We start from the raw sequence: 24,567 nt of genomic DNA, 5'->3' as shown, positions 1-24,567 counted from the left end.
AAAAAACTAGTCAGACCTGAAGTCAGATATGACTGTCTTTATAATCTACTGGCTGTAAATATGTTTATTAGTCAATAAACACTGGTTTAAAATTGTAAATCAATTTATTGCTTGCTTGTTTAAAGAATTACAATATATAACAAAAATTACCCTGTAAACGTAACCTTTTTTTTAAATTTTTTTTTTACATATTTCAGTGATACTTTCAACAGACAAGTGCTGGGGGTCCTCTGAGAACTGATGCTGAAGATAACTCATTTCCTGACCAGCACATCACTGTGACTGAAATGTTTTACTTCTGGTTTTCTTCTTTTTTTTTTAAAGCCTAGTTGTAATCAAATGAAAGCATGCTTGAATATATGCTGCCTAACTGTAACTATAAACCTACTCAAACTCAGCCAACAACTATCCATCTATGGTGTGTCAACATCACACACACACAGATCAATACAATAAGGATATCTGTAGCTTTTTGACATTGTTTTATATATCCATCAAATTCAAATATTACAACCTACACATTCTGCTTACTACACTTCATAAATTAAATGTTAAAAACATTAACCATTTTACCATATCTAATTAATTACGGCACTACATGACAAAGAAAAAATTGGAAAAATATTCTAAAAAGAGTTTGTACAAATATTCAGTCCAGCAGATCACTTTTAACCTGGTCATTGAAGAAAGCCTCATCCTGTGAGCCCTCTGTGTTGAGGAGAACTCATATTCACCATTATCATGCTATTAGCAATAGCAAATACAGTGCCGGAACCTTTGGAGCTTTTCTGCATGCTGATAATATCTCCACTGGTCTGTTCTGCTTCTGTCTTGTGGAAGAACCTCCTCATGGTGGACTGGAAGTTGGTGGTAACAAAACAGTACACCACAGGATCCAGGCAGCTGTTCAGACTGCTGAGGGTGACTGTTACATGGTAAACAATCACATGGTGTGGCAGATCTGGGTGGAAGTAGACCAGGACTTGCCGCACGTGAAATGGTGTGAAACAGATGGTGAAGATGACCAGTACAGTAGTGAGAAGCTGCACAGCCTTCATTCGTCTCTCTCTGCTCTGCTGCATCAGGCCTGGACTGGACAACGCACACATGATCCTAACTGTAAACACTACAATGATCACCAGAGGCAGGAAGAACTCAAAGACGGTCAGTGCAAAGAGCTTGGACACACAGCAGGCAGAGTGCTTCAAAGCTGTTGTTAGAAAAGAGTATGTAACGATGATAGCGAAGAGCCAGATGCAAACACACACCACCTTAGCCATGCTGGGGTTCCGCCACTTCCTGGAGGCCTCCACCTGCACGATGGCCAGATAGCGGTCCACACAGATACTCGTGAGGAAGAGGATGCTGCAGTACATGTTGACAAAGTAGCTAAATATATGGACGTAAGAGCAGTTAAGGCACTTGCCCCCACTGTAGTACAATATAATACGGGTAGGAAGCGACAGGTTAACGAGCAGATCTGTCACTGCTAGGTTAATGGTATAAATAACCGAGGTGGTCTTGGGTTTTGTACGGAAAATGAAAACATACAAGGCCAGGCTGTTGAGAGCCATTCCCACCATAAATATCAGAGTGTTAATGACCACCAGGGCTATCCACAGGCTATAGAAGTCATTATAGAGTCCTTCATCCAGGTGTGCCAGTCTGTGCAGGTATGGTTCACGGTATGGTGGGGAACTGTTAGTGGTGACTGGTGGAGTGAGTGTTGATGTGACATTGATAGTCAGTGACCCCTCAGTTCTGGTTATCTCCATGCTTCTGGGATTAGCTTTATGCCTAAAACATGAGAGAAGAAAATCAATGGTTTCATTTTCTGATCTAATCCTTCATTCATTTTGAAGATGTATAAAGAAAACCTCACATCCTTTTAATCATTAGTTTTGTTGCAAAAACTAAACCATTTTGAGTAACACAAGAATGTTGATGAAAACATCGAATTCTAGACATGAGTCATCCACCGTACAGCCCAGACGTAGTGACAAATTGCTTTTACATGTCGAAATTTGAAGAAAGATCTCAGTAGAATGCAATATATAACAATAAATGAAATTTTTATTTGAGTAAAAATGAAATGTATTTTTTTCAGGGAACTGAAAAGACAATTGGTAGATCTCACAAATGTATAGAAGGTAAAGTATTAGTAAAGTATTTTATATCATCACTGTCCAAAGAAAAACATGTATTTCCAGAATATAACTTTATAGGAGAAGGAGAAAACTTTATATTGTAATATTGGAGCATTTTTATTAGTCCATTCATCATGAACTATTTAACACAGTGTGAAGTACAGATGCAGTGTTCAAATGTAGTAGTAAACTAAAAATCCACCAACATGGGAGGTACAAGAACCCTTTCTGACTTTATGTAAAACTATTTCATCAGGCAAAGAACAATACCACACCAGTGATATTATATTGAATCATGGCACTAAACTGAACTATAGACTTTACAAAAGTAAAGATACCTTGTAATGTCTGATACTTGCAAACATTCATGTACAGAACATAAACCATTTCTCTTTTAAAAAGCATTTCTATAGCCACAGATATGAGGTATTCAATTTTTGTGTTCATTAATCAACTGTGATGTTAAATCTAGTGTTTTGAAAAGCAGACTAATGATAATGAACATGCAAATTTAGACAGTGCTCATCATCTGAATAATTATTGCAATAAACAATATAACTGTGATCACAAATACATTACAATGCACCAAAAGGGAGCATTACAGAGCCTTACAGTATAGTTTGAATATTCTCTGATTATGAAATAATTTCAATATAATTATCAACATCCAGTGCTTCCCAGTGGTTGGAAAATAAATCTCTACACGGTTCTTTTTCAGGTTTCTTTTGCATGCTGCAGCTAAGTGTATTTTGCTTGACTGAAAATCTACATTATAACACACGTGGTGGTTAAAGCCAACAAGAATGCATTTGCTTTTAACAGTAGGTAAGTATAAACACGAACACAATTCATGATTGAGAATAGCAAAATATAAGCAAAGCTAGAAATATAAAGAGAATTAGCTCATGAAAGAAACATATTAATAATCTGAGTAATGCTTGTTTATTTAAATGATATTCTATAGTTTCATTTAAAGACCCATACTAATCTAGACAAGACATCCAATCAGCCAGTTAGAAATGGTGCTTATCAGGAATGTAAATCTTTCCTTGACACTAATACACAGTCCCAGTTGATGGTAATTCAGCTCAAAGCAATTTGGGGTTGTTTACCAGGATTCAGTTTGGCCTCCTTTCTAATAGTGAATGCTGATCTGATCATAAGCTCCCCAACCCAGAGAGAGAGATGAAATGTTGTTAAACTCTTAACTGTTGTGATATTGAAATACACTAGTGTAATTTATGTCTGATTTGGCTTATAAACTGGTGTAAATAAAGTTATTTTTCAAAGATACATCCTCATCCCCAGATTAAATTTATGTGCAATATTGTGGGCTGATGGGTGCCTACTGTATACATTAAATTAATGACATAATTCTCATGTCCAGTGCATTCAAGGCACATGCAAAGGCAATAGGAAGCAATACATATCCTTAAACCATTTAAACTGTAATATTTATAATACACTCTTTATAAACTAAGCACAAAGAAATATTAATATTTAAATATTAAATATTAATTTACAGTTTAAACTACAGTGGAGGAATTTGTGCAGAAAAGCCAGCTGTGTATTTTGAATGAAGGAGAAAAGTTTGTTTAGAGGACTTTAAGAGACTCGTGAGAATAAGTTTCCTTCCCACTGCTACACAAATAAAATACACCACAGTGAAAGTGCCCTAGAGTGACGGAAGTTATGACTGTGCCTATGTGGTGAAGTTATTTATTTACCTTGGCTTCAATTTCACATTTAGCTTAATTGAATCAATACAGATTTTGTTTCCTTAAGTTTATTTACTTGGCAAAAATGATCAACAAGGCATAGATATGGAGAACAATCCTCTGAATATTAGCTCCAAAAGAGGTGAGTTATTCAAAGAAAATCAAAGTCTGGCTTTGTGATGAAAAGCAACGCTCTCTTCAGAATCATCTGGCAATTACATCAGAACCATCGTCAGTGTTCAGGCAACAACAGAGATACCTCCCGGCTTTTGTCCTGCTTAAATACCTTCCTAAACAAACCTTCACAGACACTAAAACAAAAGCCACACCGCACCCAGCCGAGACACTTAAGATGACCGAGAGGCCAGTCTGTGAGAGAGGTCCTGACCTCATTAAATTCACTGTTCTTTTTCGCGAGCGTTCGTTCAGTTTATTGTGTTCTATAACCTGACTCACCATCTTCTGAGAGACTCCTGAGAGAGGTCATACTCTGAGAGCGACAGAAAAACTAATAACAGTGTACTGGCTCTGAAAAGCCAGAGATGCTCTAATGTTCTCCAAATAAATAACTCCCTGTGCGACTCCATCAGCACTTTGATGCAGACAGGATGTGTCTTGTACAGTGTTGATTCCTCACATGCTCTGGAGGATAAGGGCAAAAACAAGCAGATTTCACCTAAGACTACCAGATTCCAGTACACCACTTCTAATGAGTGAGCTCAGCTAATTTAAAGTGCAGATACAGACATTTAATTATGCACACGCAGCTCGTATCTTCTCCATAGCATTAACAAGGTTAGTGCCACGCTCATAAAGTCATGTCCTATGTCAGGCTTTAGCTAGAGGGGTGTGCTGTGATCCCTGAAGTGATAGAGATTTATCCAAAACCTTTACAATGACTTTGTTATTCAGAGCTAATAACAGTTCCACAGTAACATGGCAAAGACAGGGAAAAACGCCCTACTAATGCCATTGACTTCAGAAGAAAGGTTCAGGGACAGGACAGGGTTTTATTGGCCAAAATTTGGACATTTTCTCTACCAAGCAATAGGATACTGACTAAAAGTACAGCTTTTTTTTTTAAATCAGACATATTACAAATGGTACATATTAGCATTAAATACATGAACATAATATTTTGTTTTTGTCAGACAAGACTATGCCAGGCCTTATGACTCCAAGGCCAAGACGTTATCCATACCTTCCATTATAATTTAATTTCAATACAAATGCATGTTTGTGTGATGGTAGTATATAAACATGAACTTACCTCTGCATTTAGAAGACTGTGGGACAGGCAATAATCTTTATCCAGTGTACATTTTGACCTAAAAACTTGTAGTTGGGCCTTCTACCTCAACACTGTCCTAAAACACTTATTCTCAAATGCACAGCCAATCTGAAAATGTTCCTATCACTCTCCCACACCTATTTCCCTTAGTCTCTTGTCCCTCCACTCCCAGCCTGTTGCTCTGCCCCAGACACTGTACAGTCCCTCTATCTCTCCTCTCCCATCTCTCTGTCCCTCCCTCCTCCTGACTAGAGAGATCATGCTAACAGGAAGTGCAACTGTCTGCAGACAATTCTGGCCTAAGGAATACACCAGTGAATGACGCGATGCGGAAGCATTCAATATTTTACATAGTGACAGCATTCCTTCATCATGCTAATGAAGCACAGACCATATATAATGTCTACAGAACTACACCAATCACCAACCCCTTCCAGTCAAGTACAACCATCCAATCAGATCCTACTCCTCACAGACACAGAAGAGTCGGGAGTGTTTTTCCGAATGATGTTGTAGAACAGGATTAATAATAGGCAATGTACAACACCAATCTTCGCTGAATCTGTTCTTCTACCAACAGTAGATACCAAGTTGTCTCCAAATTAATAACATACAAAGCCAATAAGTTAGAAAAATGTACTGTCATTTCAGGATGTCAAAGCTTTACAATCACAGTGATTTAGGCCCAAACGTACAGGACACATTAATCCTGATGGATAGCTTTGAATGTTTTCCACATATCCTTACAGGAAACTCATTTATCTCCATCTGTCAACACTCCATTCTGATATTTCCGGAAACCTCCATTAACAGTGGATTTGAGTGTGCGCTGGAATTTGGGTTGGAGCTGCCTGATAATTAATCATGGTCAAATACAATTAAATGTCAAAAATGTGTGCAAGAAATAAAAAAATATCAATCTTTCTTATTCTAAATTATGAAAAAATAATTTTGCTGCATTAGAACATTTATATGGAGATCTGGAGCTTCTACCAACCCACTATGACATTATACAACCCAGTCAGTTTTTTTTTTCTTTTTTTTTTTTTTTTTAGTGGGCCGTTAACACGGTATTAAACAAAACCTTCTGATTTGCTCTGCTTCTGACATCAAGTGCAGACTTTAAAATTGTCCCACCTCCTTGTCTGAGTCTCTCCAATCACAGCGCTGGACCCAAGTTTATGTGAGAGCATAAAGATAGAGCAAATCAAATAAAGCAAAAAATGAGAACGGAGAAATGTGAGAACTGAGAAAAACAGGTAAAAACCTTCTGCTCATTCACTGCTGTGTGCTCATGTTGTGGTAAACAGTGGCACATTTTCACTTAAAGGAAGTTTGGACAGGGATAGGACAGTGCTGTGAAGGGTTTGATTCTAGTATTTTGACCGAGCATTTCACAGACATTTTATTAAGAGCCCAGAAAATCGTGCTAATTTGTGAAATAGGGGTATTATATCTATATCACCGTTAAAGCTAACAGGATTCTTACACACAGGGGTATGAAAAAAGTCTTTGCTGGGCAAAAATATTCTTATAAAAAATAAAATAAATGATACATTCTGATGATCCTCAAAGACACATACACCTTACCAATAAAGAACTGCCATGGCCTCCTGACAGCCAAAATATAAGTTTGCTGAGTTATTTCCAAACAATGAAAAGGTAAACAAACCATGTAATTGATTTTTGGAGGAGAAATGTGTCTCCACAATTTATCTGTGAGAGCTCTGAGCCTTAGGGCTTCCACCTGAAAGTCAGCTTTAACTTTATCACAGCCGACACTCCCAAGTGTTGTACAAATGGGTAGCACAGCTGGGTATCATAAAAGTTTAATCCAGACGTTTAAAGATGGCCTCAAATATGGATGCCCTAGAGGGTCAATGATGGGACTAGAAAGGGTTAAACGTAGATCTTATGAAGGTCAGCCAACCTGAACATACAAAATGTTTCTAAATTAAGTCAAACCACTATGGACGGATTTGGGTTTCAAATATACAAAATTATCGAGCTACGCAAATGTATCCCACCTGGGTCCCACTAATATCCCATGCATCAATCCACACAAAAGCCATGACAATCTTGAAGCCAGCTACCTCATGTTCAAACCACATAGGCCTCAGTTAATTCTCCTAGTCATCTGAAGCATGAGTCACTGTATCATATTTTTTAAAAGACAAAAGTAATGTATCAGCTTCTGATATTTTCTTTTATGAGCAGGTGGTCAGTCCAACACTGGCCAACACCACATGGTTACCTCATTCTTGAGGACATCATGGAATGGCAGGAAATACTTTCTCTCATTTAAAATCTGACTGCTGCTTCAACACAGAATTATACTATAGCTAAATCACTCAAGCTTTCCCCAATATATATATATATATATATATATATATATATATATATATATATATATATCAGTTCCCCTCTGTGCACAAGACAATAGATTGCAATATAATAAAGATACAAGGCAATAAATATTCTGGATAATCCCTCTGAAAGAAAACACCACCTTCATAGATCTGAATACTAAACCGCTTACATTGCCAGGATCCACCAGCAGGTCCAAATTTCACACTTTCAGAGACTATTACCCTAGTAATTACTATTACTACTAATTTGGGCAATTTGCATTGAAGGCCATGTAGTTACTGAATGACACGTTTCTGGTATCAATGGCTCAAACTCATTCAAGGTTAAATAGCACTCTTAGACTAATGACAGAACATTCAATGGTGATTTCAGTTTGTTCCACATGTTATAAATGACCAAACAAAGACAGAGGACACTGCCCACTGGTAATCTGTTTTAGTCTAGGACTAGATTTTTATCTATGTTTGGAAGTGTGACTCACAGTTTGGAAATTCAATTCCTGAACATGACTGGCCCCTTCTGCCAAAAAATGTAACTCTCCAGCTTCAGATATTGTCAGTTCCTTTCAGACATGTCTTCACACTAAATGTGCACTCACATGGGACTTTTGTTCTAAGAGCTAAGCCATTGTTTGCTGCGAGGAAGGATAGGATCAAGTCTGATATAGCCCAGTTAAAACCTTCTTGCAGCAAACGACATTAAACACTGTGTCACAGTGACAAAGTACAGGCAATTGTGATATCCTTTTCCCCCAGAATAATTCTCCACTCGTGCTTTACATCCAGAGCCTTCCACCAAATAACAACATATATGGATCTGAAAGCATGTTTCCTGCACTGAGATATAAAAGCATGGACTGCTATGTAAACAAAGCACACTGAGGTGTATTTGGACAGACCACTGAATTATTCATGTTCATCTTGTCCTTATATTTAAACAAAACATTCATGAAGGCGCCATGTGAATGCTACAAATCTTTCATCATCCTACAGGCAGAAAAAGAAAGGACACTGGAAACTGTCTGCTGAATGTATGTTTTACACCCATACACAAGTCTCTTTCTTTGGAAATGTTTTTGTACACCTTAGTCACACTTTTATGAGTCTTTAGTTAGAGAGTATTTATGAACCCATCTGAATGATGCTACTGCTGATACACAGGGATGAGGTCCTCCTTTCACCCCACCCTCCAAATACCCACTAATTTCATTCTCATGCAGACGCAAGACAGACTACAGCAGTACTCTGCTGATCTCATGGTACCAGTTTCAGAGCGGAAAATTACTCCAGCTCTGTGAGCCACTTTACAAAGTGAATATCCCAAGCTTCTGCTTTTCATCAGTGCTGTGCAGTTAAAGGCCTATCTATGGCAGGTGGGGCAGCACTCTGAGCAGAACCTCACCCTGAAGCCTGTGAAAAAACACAGTAAAAGGAATGGGAACAAACCACAAACTCCTCCATTCACACCTGTTTACATTCCTACCACAGCCTCTAAAGTTTTGTATAGACTAAAATTTCACATTTCAAAGGATCCTTCAGGTTGACTGTGGAGTATAGGCTCCAGCTTCATGAAAAAAAAAACAGCTCTGATCAGGAAGGGATAAAAGTATAAGAGAGCTTCAGGATGTTTAGAAGAGCTTCTAAGTCAAGGACTACAAAGTTGCTGCAAGGTGTTCATTTTAGGACAGAAACGCTTTTAGAGCAGTCATGGGCTTTCTATTTCATAACACCCATATAATTTGTTCTTATACATGTCAGACTGATGTGATGTTAGGAACCTACCTCCCACTTTTTTTTTCTTTTTAAACAGTTAAATGGCTCATATATTACCAAGGACATATTTATCCTTGTTTTTAGAATATAAGTACTGTTTCATCTCAGAATAGAGCAGAATACTAAATAAGTAAATAAATAAATCAATAAAATTATAAAAAGCATGTGTCCAAGGGATAAAAAATAGATGGAAATTGTCATGTTAAAAAAATGACCCACAATAATGACAAGTTCATAAATATCATAAGAAAAAAAAAATCAAAGCATTTGGAAACTGTACTCATTTAGTTGAAAAAAAGGCATGGTACAGGTACATTATTGTACACTAAACGTAAAAACTGTGTAAATGTACCTTTAAAGATGCAACAGTGGTTTTAGAGTCCATTACGTTCTCTTCTCCAAAAGGAGAGGTGAATATTTGTAAGAGTTCATTACAGAACTGTGTTGAATAAAAGAACATAATACAAGTCCTGGAGATAAAATGGGGTGTATAAAATCAACACAATTTGTTGAAAACAAACAAAATCTGCAATTATTATAGAAAATAGTACCATTATGCTCCCTAACTTAAGGTTCTGAAGATGTACCCTTGATACCCTTGAGGGTACTACCACCACAACAGCAAAAGACACCACCACAATGACCGTTTTCCCTGAGAGTGTAGCTTTGAGTAATTTTAAATCAAGCTCCTTTAAAACAAACACAACACAGTCTATCTACACTTGTTTTACTGCCCTATTAACAACAGGAGTTGGCAAGCATAGCCCAAGTTGCCGAACTTTAGGATTCACACTAAACTTGCTCTTAGGCATAGCCCAACTGATTAAATAGATAAACTGCATCTCAGCATCAATGGCATTGATTCCCTGTACTGTAATCATTCTTCCAACGCTCTGCTCCTCGAGCTTATGGCTATGTATTCTAAACAGAGCATGGTGCTGTAGCATCCAATCAGCCTTTAAGATAGCGCAGAGTCTTGGAGCACGCCTGCGTCACTGCACTGCTGATAGGACGCTTATACAATACAACCAGCAGCTATTATAGGACTTATCTCCAAAGCCATTTATCACAAACTTGCACTGATTGGGCTGGATCTGGCACTCTCATCATCTTGAAAACAAATGGCTCCAAAAGGACCAAATCTGCAGAAAATAGCACAGTCGGAGATTACAGAGCGTCCGGTATTCTGTGGAATATAATTATGTTTGATGAATGTCTCCACATAAAGGAATAATTACATGCCCATAGAGCTTCATTCACAAGGCTTAATGTCTCATGAGACACCAGTAGGTGGCACTCCCTGACTTTGTTTGCTTCACAAAATTAAGCACGAGAATCCTCACTGCACACCCACATGAGCTCAAAGTGGGGCAGATTACACTGGTAAACAAACAACAAGACTCCATTTCATTAAAAATTAACAAATAGAAAAAGTTTCGTCTCATGTAAAATAAATCAAAAGAACCTCTAACAATTGCATATTGTGTACAAGATTAGTGTAAGAGTCCCTCTGCAAAAGTACCTCATATTATATAAATGACCCTTAAACATTTCAATTAAAAATGTATATCTCCTCAGGATTTTAAAATATTAACCCAACAACTAAACAACAAGTACATCTATACTGTAATCTCATAAAGCATCTCCCTAAGTCTCCAGATCTTAAAACATGATACAGATAGTGTTCCCCATGAAGAGGTTTCTGTTTAAAAAAACAAAAACAAACAAACAAAAAACATGAAACAAAAATGTGCAGTCTGTGGACGGTAGGGTGAAGTTTGCTGCAACTCTACAGAGACTCTGGATCTGCTGCTCCCTCCAGGTGGTTAATGACGTAGTAGTCATGAACATACATTAGAACGGCGATAGGCTGGCCTATGATGAGAGACAGCCACACCGCAGCGTTTCCATAGTTACCCCTGAGAAATCTGCCAACGAACCATGCCAATGGGATCTGCAATAAAACATATTTTTCAATTCAGTATTTTGACATTATTGTACAGTACTGTGCAAAATTCTTAAGCATCTACGATACTGATATGTAAAGCCATTAATCTGGACAGTAAACAGTCACAGTGTAAACACAAACATTAAAAATGTTAGCTTAGTGTATTCTCAGTCCACTGAATCAGGTACTCCTGACAGAATTTAAAAACAGATATCTAACCAAGATTCTTAAAATGTCTTTACAAATGTGTTTATTAGTTCTAATAGTAATGTTATATATTTGTTATATTTACAGATAAAACATGATTACTGTCTACATAATTTATAAGCAGCTTCATGGGTGCCTAATATTTTGTATAATTGTGTAAGACACAAGCAACACAATACATTATACTATGGTGATTGAAAGTATGTAAACCCAAGGTAAAAGTCCATATTTCTAAATACATATGACATAAACCATCCTTAGATTTTTACTCAGGTTCTAAAAGTAGATAAAGGGAACCCAGTTAAACCAATGAGACAAAAATATTATACCTGTTCTTTAATTACTGAGGAAAATGACACAATACAGATCTGTGAAAGGCATAAGAATGTGAACCTTTGCTTTCACGATCCCCTTGTACAGCAATAACTGCAACTAAGCAATTCCTGTATCTGTAGAACAACCCTGCACATCAGCTTAAAGGAATTTTTGGCCCATGCCTCTGTAAAAAAAAAAAAACTGATTCAGCTCTGGGATACTTGTGGGTTTCATTCCAACAAACTTGTCACTTCAGGACCTTCCACAACATTTCGACTGGATTAAGAATAACATTTTAGTGGTATAATTGCACTGTGTTAATTATTCAGACATAATGCTTCTCATTTAAAACAAAATTATACTGTGGTCTCATCTGTACATTTTTTTTCCAATAGCCCTCTCACTGGACCAATAATCTTTAGCAACTGTAGACAGAAAACTGTGTTCTTGTTGGAAGACCACTTGCAACCCTGCCATGACCACCATTGTTGACTCGTAAAACATTAACATTAACCAATGTGAGAAAGGTCTTTGGTTGCTTAAAAGTTACTCTAGGTCCTTTGTGACCTTGTGGACTATTACATGCTCTTGGTGTGATCTTGAGTGATCTTTGCTGGCTGACCACTCCTGGGAGTGACTGTCGATCGATGGAGTCCAAAGTCTTTGCGAACTTTTCCAGCCAGATGAGCATCAACAGCTCTCACAAGTCTATTCTGATTATGCCATGAGCATACACAAAAATATTTGTTGTGAAAACTGTGAAGATTAGACATCGATAAACCCCTGCTAGGTAAATACAACACAGCATGCACCTGACTAATGTCACCTTGAGATCAACTGCTAATCCTAAAGGTTCACATATTTTGCTACTCAGAGACATGTAACAGGATCATTTTCCTCAATAAATAAATGAAGTATAATATGTTTGTCTCATTTAATTTTTTAATTCATCATTCATAGTCTGTAACCGCTTATCCAGTTCAGGGTTGTGGTAAGACTGGAGCCCACCCGGAATCACTGGGCGCAAGGCGGGAACACACTCTGGAGGGGGTGCCCATCCTTCACAGGGCAAAACACACTCACACATTCCAAAACACCTATGGACACTTTTTGAATAGCCAATTTACCTACCAACATGCGTTTTTGGACTGCAGGAGGAAACAGGAGCACCCAGAGGAAACCCATGTGGATACAGGGAGAACACTACCCGTTGCTCCACCGTGCGGCCCTATTTGTTTAATTGTCTCTTTAACTACTTTGAGTACTTGAGTAAAAGTCTATTTAAGTCATAGGCAGAAATAAGGACAATTCTAAAGAGTTCCACAACATTTCAAGTACCACCCTATGCTCTGTAAGATGATACCCATTATTTGTAAAGTTATTAAATGTTGGTTCTATAAATATAGGAGACTGCAGTAAAAAACTTCTCACCTGAGCCATCATGCCAAAGAATGCCCAAAGTCTGAACATCCTCAAAGGCACACTGACAAGATACTGCTCTCACACACACACACACACACACACACACACAAATAATGACATTTACGACTAGACCTTCAGATACAAGAAACAAAATAGCAAAACACTACACTACACTTTTGAAAGAATAGTTTACAAATATGGAAGTACAAAGGAATTGGCTTTGGTTCCAGCTTTGGACCGAACCAATCAAAATTCTGTCAAAAGCCAGTATTTCTTATAACATAAAATCTAAGAGACCAAAGCTGTCAACATGATGGGAGAGGCTTTAGAGCTGCAGGAGAGGGGTAGAGGTGTAAGTGGGGATAAAGATGGTATAAAGGTATACCGTTACATCTAAGCCACACTTAAGGCATTAAGTAATTCTGTCTTGGAAATAACTTCTAAACGTGTGATGCTGATGAAGAGAGATGAGTTTTTAAACATTCATTCAATACATCGTTAATGAGCAAAGAGTGCAATGTAATTAACATATTTAATGAGCGTTTCAATATGATTATGTTAATGTAATGGAGTGTTAAAGTACTATGCATGAATATGCTACAAATGTGTCATGTTTATGTAGATTCTGTAATGTGTTACCAATGATTTTAACTGGTAAAATATTCTCTTGCTTGCTCTGTTCTAAATCTGGTCCCATTTTTTGGTGCAGTGCAGATTTGTGGTGTTCTAGAACTCTTGGAAAGTCTTGTATTGCACTACTCTTATTTTGTTCTTATGTAATGCACTAAAAATTGTTAGGTATTATTTTGTATTTCTCTCTTTCTAGGTATCAGCATTGACTCTATTGGGTGGTATCATAGCTCTGGGTTATTTTACCTAATAGGCTCTTACCTATTTGTACTGGCTAGGATATATTCTCTGGTAACAAGTAAACAACAAAGCAGCTGGAAGTTGCTCTACAAAAGAGCATCTACTAAACGCTGGAAAGGTAAATATAAATTTCCTGTAAGTTCTGCACTCTGGAACTGAGGAGCTGCTTGCGGAATGTCCTCTGAAGGTGAGTGCCTCTAAACTGGCCTGTGCATTTACTGTGGTATCTGGATGCACCTGTAGCTAAGACAGCCTCTCTTCTGCTCTGCTGTCCGCTCCTTTCAAAGTAGAGCTTATCTCAGAGAGCAGCAGTGTGATACGCCGCTGCATTACACCGCTCCTCATCCACTACATCCCTCCGCTCTAACCTTCACCTGCACTGAAGAGCAGAAGATAGCAGCCGCATACTGCACACACCTGCCCCTGCGCCTCAGGGGACACACAGCCACAGGAGTGGCCAATCTGAACCCTTTCAACAGGGAGACACTTATTTTTAGTCATTTATAAATCACTACTTGGCATTATAGGCTGAACATACAGTTTTATGCCACAGTGTGGACATCCCTGATTAAATTACACATATTGTTGGTTTTCTTATTGAACATAATAACACATTCTTTCATTATATCATACATATTTGACCAGAGTGGTTCCAAAGATCTGCAATCAGGGCTTTTATAGTGCTTTGTTACATGATTGCAAGCTTTGTTAGAACATTGTGAAAGGTATATGTATCCTGTTAATATATTATTTTGAAGCTTTCTTATTAAACATTTGTAAGCATTAAATAACGTTAAAAAGCAAATCTGCAGCATAATATACTTAAAAGGGAAAATTTTAATATTTATGAACATTTGTCTGTTCCAAAAATGGTATTCTGAGGTTAATTACACTGCACTAATAAAATAAAACCTCTAAGAAAATTATTAGTTTCATCTGAGGGAATTCAAATCTTGTTATTTTCTTAACTATGCCTCTGCTCCATTACTTGTGAATGTTGCTGTGTTACAGTGTATGTATCAGTAACATATATCTGTTACTTGATGCTCCTTTCTGTCAATATAATAATCTTGGAAATAATGCTACATTCTCATAAATAAGTATTGCTATTTAAACATGTTATACAACTCTTGTGTGTCATGAAGCATTAACAAATATTACTCAAAATGACAGTATGCGAGCTAGAAAATAATTTGCTACTCTGAATTTACATTCCTTGTGAGCTGTACCATTTTCTCACAAGTTATTACCCTGCACAACTTGTAAACTCTAATAGAAATGATGTGATTCAATATTCAAAACAACAATTTGATTTGTGTATAGCTCACCTCATGAAAAAAGGCTGAGGCAAAGAATACTGCTGATTGGCTCACAATCTTGCTGGCCCCTTTTCTCAACAAGGGCTTGTAAAAGTGTCTTTGAAGAAAGAGAGTGAGAGAATAAACATTCAGTCAACACAGTAAATAACCATACATAATGCACTAGGCAGATCACATTATAGTGCCTCTTCATTACAGTCTGTATGCGCTTCAGTGCGCTGTATTTTATCCAGCTTCTCTGCAGCTGTCTACACTCCTCTCAAAGCTTTGAGTCACTTACCGAATGCACCATTTATGAACAGGGATATTCCAGTTTTGCCAGAAATATGTTACAGTCTCAGCATTCCTGAAAAAAAATTGAGCGACATTTAAGAAATTATGTAAAAATGCAGACTTCAAAAACACAAGTTGTGAAAAATGTAATATGAAAAATAAACACAAGCAAATATAACTGGAATTTGAATCAACCATCAAAACAATTTAGCAATGACTGCTACAGAAGCAGATCCACCATGGAATAAAAACCCAAACTAATAATACAATCTTTTATTAAAACTAATAACCGACGTACCACCAGTCCTTGTAAAATTCTCGATCTCCAAATCTCAGAAGCTCTGCCACAAAGTTCATAGATGAATGGAAAAATGAGTAGAAGAATATCAGCCAGAGAAAGTGGTTTGGTACCTGATGTTTAAGAAAGAAGAAAACATGTAGGTATTCAGTCCTGCTCATACAGTCTTGCTGGGGTGGTACCTTCAAGGGTACGTTTTCAGTATGCTTCAATAATATTGATTCTATTTCATATTTACTCTTTAATAAAACAGGTTCCTTACACTATCCCATGAAAACAGCGAATGTAGCATATATTTGGAATTTTATTAATGCCTGCAACTGGATTTGAAGAACATGGCTGTGCCTTTGAGGCTACATTTAAGTTGTCATTACCTTGATGAACAAAAATGTCCCTGTCCAGCACCATTTTCTATTATTTTCTGACTGTTTACTGTCAGAACATGTTACTATAACAAAAGTGGGGGCAGGGGGAACAAGTATTGTACTTACAGCTAGCCTAAGCAGGCGCTCAATCATTCTGGAGTAATCCATTTCCTTTAAGCATCAAGGTATAAGAAATGCAGGTTAATTAAAGGCACTATGTGCTGTTGCTGAACAGTGAAAAAGTGACTGAACAATCAAAACAGAACAGCGTACCTGCAGCGGCTTCATTGAACTCTGTATGATTGGCACCATCCACTTTAGTTTAACAAAAGCACCAGAAACGGAAATTAGCACAATTTACAACATCCAAGCACAAAGCTATTCAGGCAGTAAGGGAAACAAAGTTTTCTCTACTGACAGCAAAATACTAAAATACATACCTGCTGTGTTAAACCAACCAATAGCTGATTGAGAAGTAACTGTAAGAGACATGTGAACAATAAATATCCTATTTTTGCTTTATTTATTTTTACCTTAAAGGAAATATCTGATGATTCTGATATTAAATGGGTTCATAACCAACCATTTCAAACAGCCTCCTGAACAGGAAACCCATACGCACGGACTGAGAACGGGGAAAATTCAGCTCATAGCACAAAGTGGGAGCAAAAACAAAGTAATACAAATCTAGAAGATAAAAGAGATGTGACATTGAGTGAGTCTGTAAATTCAGCAACAATTAAGATTACAGTTCATATGTCATGAGAGACAACACATTAAACACAGGCTCCAAATAAGAAAAATCTAACATTATAACCTGAAAATAATCAAAGTCATTGTTAAAACCAATTTACTCACCCCTGAGAGTGAGATTTCCTGGGTAAGATACGTGCACCACTCCGTCAGTTGATGGAGGAGATGGACCTGTTGTATACAAGGACAGTCAGGGGACATGTGAATGTATATGACTTTGTCTATGCCTGAAGAAATGTGGCAAAGGACTTAGGCCTGTCATAATAGCACCTTTTTTTTGTGGGCAATATATTGTGAAACTATATTATTGTCATTGAACACCATTTTATGCAACTCATACTGATAAGAGCATAATATACAGAGCATAATAATTCAATTACACCCCATTAAAGACCAACAAACCCTCTAGCAAAAATGGGGCTTTTAAATATATGCAGACTTACAATTGCAATACAAAAATATAAATATCCTAAATAAATTTTTAAACAAATAGAAATAACTGCCCCAGAAGAGAGTGAGCATTTAGTGACATTCATTCTTATGTAAACAAACACACAAGTAAACACAATGTGTGATACTGAGGTCAGCAAAAATTACTGAAGAAATGTCCATATATCGTATAATAAGTCAATAACATAATTGTGACAGGTTTAAATGGACTCTGTGGAAAACTTTTTTAAATGTACAACTAAATACATTTTGATGATAGCAACATATTTTTTAAAAGTTAAAACAGTAAAGCATGTCGTCTTGTCATTCGTATTCACAACAGATACATTTATTCAGCACAGGTTGCAATACATGCAGACCAGTTCAGCACTCACAACCCCCTATAATGCATGCAGAATGAGGCTTTGTATTGTCTTGTGAAATTATGCATGAGCATCACTGGAAAAGATGTGATCTTGAAAGCAGCATATGTTTTTGTGTGTACAGTTTCACATTAACAGTGATGTCGCAGATGTGTAAGAAACCTTTGACACAATCCCATACCATAATAGATCCTGGCTTTATGACTTAGTGCTAATACAACAGCATCCACGGCATGTATTCTAAAGAAGACTTCTAATATTGATTTGTCCAACTACAGAACACATTTCTACTGTGTGATAGGCCATAACAGACGCTTCCGAGCCCAAAGCCTCTCCTGGACACATAAGGCTTCATTTTAGCACAGGAATTTTTTTACTAGAGTTTGTGGATGTAACTGTGTATCGTAGTGCTTGTCAAAAGTTTGCTAAAGTAATCCTGAGCCCATGTGGATCCACTGATACATCATCCTGATGCAGTGCAGTCTGGGGGATTGCAGATCATTAGGCTTAGGCTTGCACCTTTGCCTTTTACACACTGAAATTAGTTCATCGTTTGATTATATTATGCACATTATCCTGTGCACCCAAATCTCATACATTTCTTGTTCCAACATTCTTTTAAACATTTAAAAAAACACAATCAATTGCAAGTGGTGATCCGTCGCCAATTTGTGTTTCCTGGATATTTTTATATTACTTCATGATTATGTTAATCTGCTGACATCATCTGTTTCACATCACATCATTATTTTATTATTGGTGTCACTGCTTGCCCTAAATTACCCCTGTTCCAAGTTATTTGGAACATGCTGTAGGCCTGAATAGTTAGAATGAATGCACATTTACAAATGATATAAAACTGACCCAAAGTAATATGAAATGTCTTTTGTTCATAATTTTTTATATTATCTGCAATCAAATATAAAGCAAAATAAACTTAAAATTATAGCTTTTTTATGTCCACATTCCATGCCATCCCAACAGTTTTTTTGATTATGAGTTTTATAATATTGTTGGACATGAGGATGTAAAGTCTCTTAAATTGATTTGGGGCCATTCCAAGTTCAGTAAACAGGAGGCAAAGAAAAAAAAAAAAAGGACCAGTCCTATTTGAGCAATCAGCACAAGTGGTGCATCAATGTTTCCTGTCAAGCATGCATCTACAGCACACATTTAAAAAGAATACTCTAGCCTAGTAACTTGTTAGCTAGAAACCTTATTTATGATAAGTCCTACTGAGACAGTGTAGATATTCTAAAAAAAGAACAGCTAAGAAAATAGCATTACTAATATTTGATAAGTATACTGGTTAATATTTCAAAATGAACCAAGACAAGAAAAATAAAAGTATAGAGATTTAAGTGAAAATGACAAATTCAGATCAAAGATTTCAAAGAGTGACATTCCAATGTAATATTCTATTGTAAAACAATTGGAATTAAAATCATATTTCAGATAACAGCCAAAAGCAATGTCCTCATCTTTGAGTCAAGAAAAATTAATGAGTGCAGTGTCATATAATTCTCAGCCAGTTGGTTGTGAAATCTATATTTGAGCCTTACATTCTATTGGCTCTGAAGTGCAGGTTTTATTTAGGCTGGCAGAAGGCCATATAAATGACTTGTCTGAACAGACTTGGCACAGCATATTTAGTTCACAGTATTATAGCTCTCTGGTCAAATTAACAGAACAGAACAAATCTTGAAGAAACTGGGACACAGGTGTAACTTGACAAAGTCAAAGAAATATCTAATTTAATACATGATAGTTGAAGGATGCAGACATCAGCAGGCAATTGACATACTGCTTGAGACTGGCCAATAAATAATGAGTTTATGTCCCATAAGTACAACTGCAATCAAACTGTACCACATTTCTGCATTGTCCATATGCAGAAAACTGACCATGCATTCTAATTAAAAATCGTAAAAAGACTGATGTGAACTGCAATTAACTTGTCATTGCAGTCAGTAATGGAGTCCTTGCTTAGAAGACAGTTAGTATACTTACATGACAGTGATCTGGACAGACTGCGGGCTTTCACCAGGATCCTCTCTCGGCACCACCTGTTCACATCTTTATAAGAATATAACTTCAGAAACAGGACGGTGTAGATTCCCAGGGCGAAAACGCCACCAGCTACACATGTAGGGAGGGGCAGAACAATGAAAAACAAAGAGGAGATCTATAATATTTGTACTGTGAAGAAATCAATATTTGGTGTACCTAAATCAACACACTGTAACAGACATTAAAATAAATGGTCAGTTTTCTTCTACAAACAGGTACCATGTGTTCCACTGTGAGTAAGGTAAAATATTGCAAATCATACAGAGTTTTGAATATTGTGGGCAGTGGAGTCAGGTTCAACATTTTTCAGCTACTCAGTACAACTGGTCCATCAGGAACGCATAGACGTCTCAAAGGCGTAAATCTAGTCTACTCATACACTCTAAACATTCCCACAACCTTACTTGTCTATACTCATTCTCCATCCCCAGTCCTGGCACCGCATGCATGCATGTGGCCCACTACTGCTTTATCAATAGCAGCCATATGCTGGGTGGAAATGGTGCGTGCAGGGGCTCTGGAGAAACACACTGCCCCAGAGAGGGACACTTGGGCTGTACTGTAATGCCAGCAGCAGCCCTGGTGGCCCCTCCGTTGACCTTACTGTCTGATACAGGAGGCTGGAGTGCAGCACAACCCCGACAGATGGACTGTCTTTGTCACCTCCCGTCGTGCTAACAGATGAGAAGGAACAAGAGTGCCAGAAAAAGGTATGGACCAAAGGAAATGAGGCAATACATTCCCTACTAGACAGGCAGTGGGAGGTCTCAATTTTAGCTTCATACAATGCTTCAAAATGCAGCACAAACAATCACGTATTTATGATATGGGCTATGTAGTTTTATAAGTCCTTCAGTAATATGCATCTGCTATCATTGATTGCAATTGAGACATGTTTTTAAATTATGTACAATTCTTGGTAACTTTTCTTTCATTTCAAAGTTCCATTTTTTGTGCACCCCACAGCCCTTAAAAAATCCCTCTCCCCCAAAATCGGTAGTATGAATATGAATTTATTTTTTGCTCATTTTTATATAAATTTATTATTGTTGAAATTTAATTAATTTCTTCAACAGGAGGAATTAATTCATCAGATTAAAAGAATGTTCCTAATCAGAACTAAGCTTTTACTTGGTTGAAAGTCAGTAATTTTGTAAATTAGATTCTAAATTTACCTTCTTAACACCTGCTGATTGCTCTATAGATCTTCAATATATTTATAAATATACATTTTTGAAAACCAAATGTTGAAAAGCCATGAAACACAAAAACAGCAGCCTGGTTTAAAAATAAAAAGAAGAATTTGTCAGTGTTTGTATAAGAGTAGACACATCTCACCTGGTGTTACAGAAGGTATCATGAGCACAGAGACCATTGGAAAACATAAGACAAAGGACAGGTTTATAATATAAATCAGCAGACCAAGCTTCTCACTGATGTTTCCCTGGATATATATAAAAACATGAATATAATCTGGTCAAAAATCAAAATATTCATTTTGAGATCATGTCTAACAGCACATACGTAATACTCCCCACAGGGGCAGGTCAGTCAGGTGATTGGAAGAATGTCGTAATTTCTTTAACACTTTTATTGTAACACAAACTCACCATGGCTAATTTCCTCTCTGTATACAGTGCCACAAGTATGAAAACATTTGAGACTGAAAGAGAGAAAGAAATATATAGTAGTTATATACAAAATCAAGCAAGTTTTGAGAATTAAAAAATATTCAATTAAATATTTGAATTGGGTGCATTTCCATCAGTTTATTTGAGGCAAACAGATTACACTTAGACCACCACAGTAAATAAACAAGAGTAGAAAATGTACTTATTACCATGGGTCTCACAAAAGCAACAACATTTTTAATTGTTTAAATTGTTAACAGCAATTATTATTTAGCAATTAATAATATTCAAACATCAACTCAATGTTTACAAAATATACAAACATCAACTCAATGTTTATGGTCATTAAAGGCCTAGTTGTCTGCCAAGTAAGTTTCTCAAAATGCATTTTTATTCACATTTTGTAAGTTATGCAGTAATTCTGAGTGAATAAAAAAAAAAAAAAAAGAAAAAGTTAAATTAATACATTTGTTCTGAAATTAGTTCAGAATGCTTTATTATGCCTCTGACACAGCTCTGAGCAGGTAAATAATATGTCACACATCAGAAGAGTCAACCTTCTGCCCTCAAAATGAACCCTGTGACAGGAGGCATCACACACATCCCCATTCAAAAAGACACACACACAAACAAACACATATGCACACACACATAGTCAAAGCATATGTGTGGCAAAAAAAAAAAAAAAAAAAAAAAAAAAACACATAACATCCGCAGTAAGCCAAGAAAACCACAGAGCTGGAAGTTTGTGCATAAGGAGTAAAGATAAGCACAAAAACAGAATCAGGAAAAGAAATGTGTCTTTCTAAACTAGCTTAAACACACTGCTGTGTCTTTAAGAGAATAACTGCTTTTGAAACACAGTACTGATACAAATTTAGGTAACACGGCTTAAAATATACAAATATGTTTCTGAAATGGCAAATATTCTGTATGCATAATGTATGTACATGTACAAACAACAGCATTTAATTCAGTGATGATCTTGATCATAGTAAAATCAACCTGTTTACATCAATTTCCCTCTTGTTTGCCTGTAGGACCCATTGAACTTATTAATCCCTTAGATAAATGTTCTGTAGTATTATATCGGTTTACATACCAATGACGAGGCATGCGGCTGGCCAGCTATATGGGTCTATCAGGAACAAAGACACCATTTGAATGGGGTCCACTAGAATGCCATACCTTAAAGAAAACACAATGTTACTAGTGGCAAGAACAGGAATTGTCATGTTACATACTAAGTAATTTTGTCAGTCAAAAACTAACAATCAGAATCAGTATCAAACCTAAAAGTTGGGTATGAATGCAATTCAATTCTTATAGCAATATAGTAAGCAGGTCTCTACACCTTCTATAAAACATAAGCAGTTAAAATATTTTTTATGTATTCCATACACGTAGAAAGTACATTAGCAAAAATGTTTGGATGCTGAAGAAAATGTAAATAAGAAAAATGTATTTAATTGAATATAGTACAAAATAACATTTAAAATGTTGAGACTAAGTGTATTTGTTTGTTATTTTTTCTAGAAATAAATGTCCATTTTTAACTTGATGTCAGGAACATGTTGCAAAACAAGCTGGGACAGGAGCAACAAAACAAAGTTGTATAATATTAAAAATAAAAAAAAATAAAAAATAAATTATATAAAAAAACAAATAAATAAATAAATAAATAAATAAATAAAGAAAGAAAGATATAGAAAAGGTTAAGTGGCAACACATCAGTTATATAACTGGGAGTAAAAATGGGGAGGGGTTCACCATTCTGTGAAAGGCTTCATGGGCAAATTAGTTAAAATAAAGAATCATATTACTCAACCTAAAACAGCCTAAAACCTGGGGATTTCTTAATTTACAGTACACAATACCATTAAAGCATTCAGAGAATCTCAAGGAATCTATATGTGCAATGGACAAGACCCAAAAGCAATATTATCTTCCTGTGACCTTGTGACCTTGGCTCTCAAGTGTCACTACATTAAAAACAGACATAACGTAGCAGAAATCACTGCATATGCTGACAAACATTTCCAAACCAGTGTCCACAAATGCAAGTTAAAACTCACAAATTCAAATAAGAAACCAGGACCCATAAACACTGCCGTGTTCACTGACCCCAAACTATTTAATATGGACTGAGGCGAAGTGGAAAGGTGTCCAGTTGTACTAAAAATAAAAACCTAATACCACATCTTCTGGGCTAAAGAAGAGAAGAACTTGCTATAAGCACACTGTTCAAAGACAGCATTCATGATAGTATGGGGGTGCATTAGCGCACATGTCATGGATTACACGCCCCTCTACGAAGGCACTGTTAATCCTGAATGATATATACAGGTTTTGAAGCAACATGCTGCCATTCAGACAATGTCGTTTTTCTACGAAATCTGTGCTTATTTTAACAAGACAATACAAATCCACCTTCTGCAAAGGAATATGTCAGACAAGGCTGGACTCCTTCTTCATGAATAGGCAAACTTTGCCTGTTTCTCAAAAATGACACACTATGAAACAGAAGAATAACAGTTCCAAAAAAGGCAAAACTGAGGCAAAATCAAAGAAAGGAATACCAATGCAATACTTTGCAATGACTGAATCTTCAGTTTAAATATTCAGTGCAACTGGTAAAACAGAACAATATAAGGTGTCTATGCTGCCTCCATTCAGACCCTTGAGACTCTCCAGAGGATTCTCTGCCTTGAGCAGGGGAATGCATCACAGATTACAATAGTATTGATCTGTAGTAAAAGAGAAGCGCTAAGCTAGTTCAGACCCACTGAAAACATTTGGCGCATTATGAAATCAAAATACTATAATGGAGAACCAAACAGTGAGCGGTTTAAATCCTATAACAAGCAAGAGTGGGAAAATATTTCACTTTCAAAACAACAGCAGCTGGTCTCCTCAGTTCCCAAATACTTACAGGGTGTTTTTAAATGAAGAGGTGATGGAGCAAATGTAAAACATGTTGCTGGCA

General features: G+C 36.7%; 2 protein-coding genes across 3 annotated transcripts in view; both read right to left on the bottom strand.

Moving 5' to 3' along the window:
- Positions 1 to 590: 590 nt before the first annotated feature.
- gpr20 (G protein-coupled receptor 20) lies at positions 591 to 6,194 on the bottom strand. Its single transcript, XM_066683937.1, has 2 exons — positions 5,136 to 6,194; positions 591 to 1,797 (listed from the first exon to the last, which is right to left on the bottom strand). Exons 1-2 carry the CDS (start codon positions 5,141 to 5,143, stop codon positions 693 to 695), a joined length of 1,113 nt encoding a protein of 370 aa, XP_066540034.1. The 5' UTR covers positions 5,144 to 6,194; the 3' UTR covers positions 591 to 692.
- A 3,386-nt stretch (positions 6,195 to 9,580) lies between these two features.
- dgat1b (diacylglycerol O-acyltransferase 1b) overlaps positions 9,581 to 24,567 on the bottom strand; it is a 108,029-nt gene continuing 93,042 nt past the window's right edge. For both annotated transcript variants that reach the window (XM_066683966.1, XM_066683965.1), the window contains 14 exons: positions 22,684 to 22,769; positions 21,561 to 21,613; positions 21,289 to 21,394; positions 19,891 to 20,019; positions 17,174 to 17,239; positions 16,899 to 17,002; positions 16,756 to 16,794; positions 16,589 to 16,630; positions 16,442 to 16,486; positions 15,951 to 16,063; positions 15,660 to 15,725; positions 15,389 to 15,476; positions 13,200 to 13,262; positions 9,581 to 11,252 (listed from right to left, as the gene is read on the bottom strand). In XM_066683966.1, the coding sequence (XP_066540063.1) occupies positions 11,088 to 11,252; positions 13,200 to 13,262; positions 15,389 to 15,476; positions 15,660 to 15,725; positions 15,951 to 16,063; positions 16,442 to 16,486; positions 16,589 to 16,630; positions 16,756 to 16,794; positions 16,899 to 17,002; positions 17,174 to 17,239; positions 19,891 to 20,019; positions 21,289 to 21,394; positions 21,561 to 21,613; positions 22,684 to 22,769 (1,165 nt within the window). In that variant the 3' untranslated portion in view covers positions 9,581 to 11,087. The remainder of the gene's footprint in view (positions 11,253 to 13,199; positions 13,263 to 15,388; positions 15,477 to 15,659; positions 15,726 to 15,950; positions 16,064 to 16,441; positions 16,487 to 16,588; positions 16,631 to 16,755; positions 16,795 to 16,898; positions 17,003 to 17,173; positions 17,240 to 19,890; positions 20,020 to 21,288; positions 21,395 to 21,560; positions 21,614 to 22,683; positions 22,770 to 24,567) is intronic.

The sequence above is a fragment of the Hoplias malabaricus genome, chromosome 10 (genome assembly GCF_029633855.1).
Source record: "Hoplias malabaricus isolate fHopMal1 chromosome 10, fHopMal1.hap1, whole genome shotgun sequence".
In the NCBI taxonomy this organism is placed as follows: Eukaryota; Metazoa; Chordata; class Actinopteri; order Characiformes; family Erythrinidae; genus Hoplias; species Hoplias malabaricus.
The sequence above is the reverse complement of the archived record's forward strand: the minus strand, read 5'-3'. Positions and strand labels throughout refer to the sequence as shown.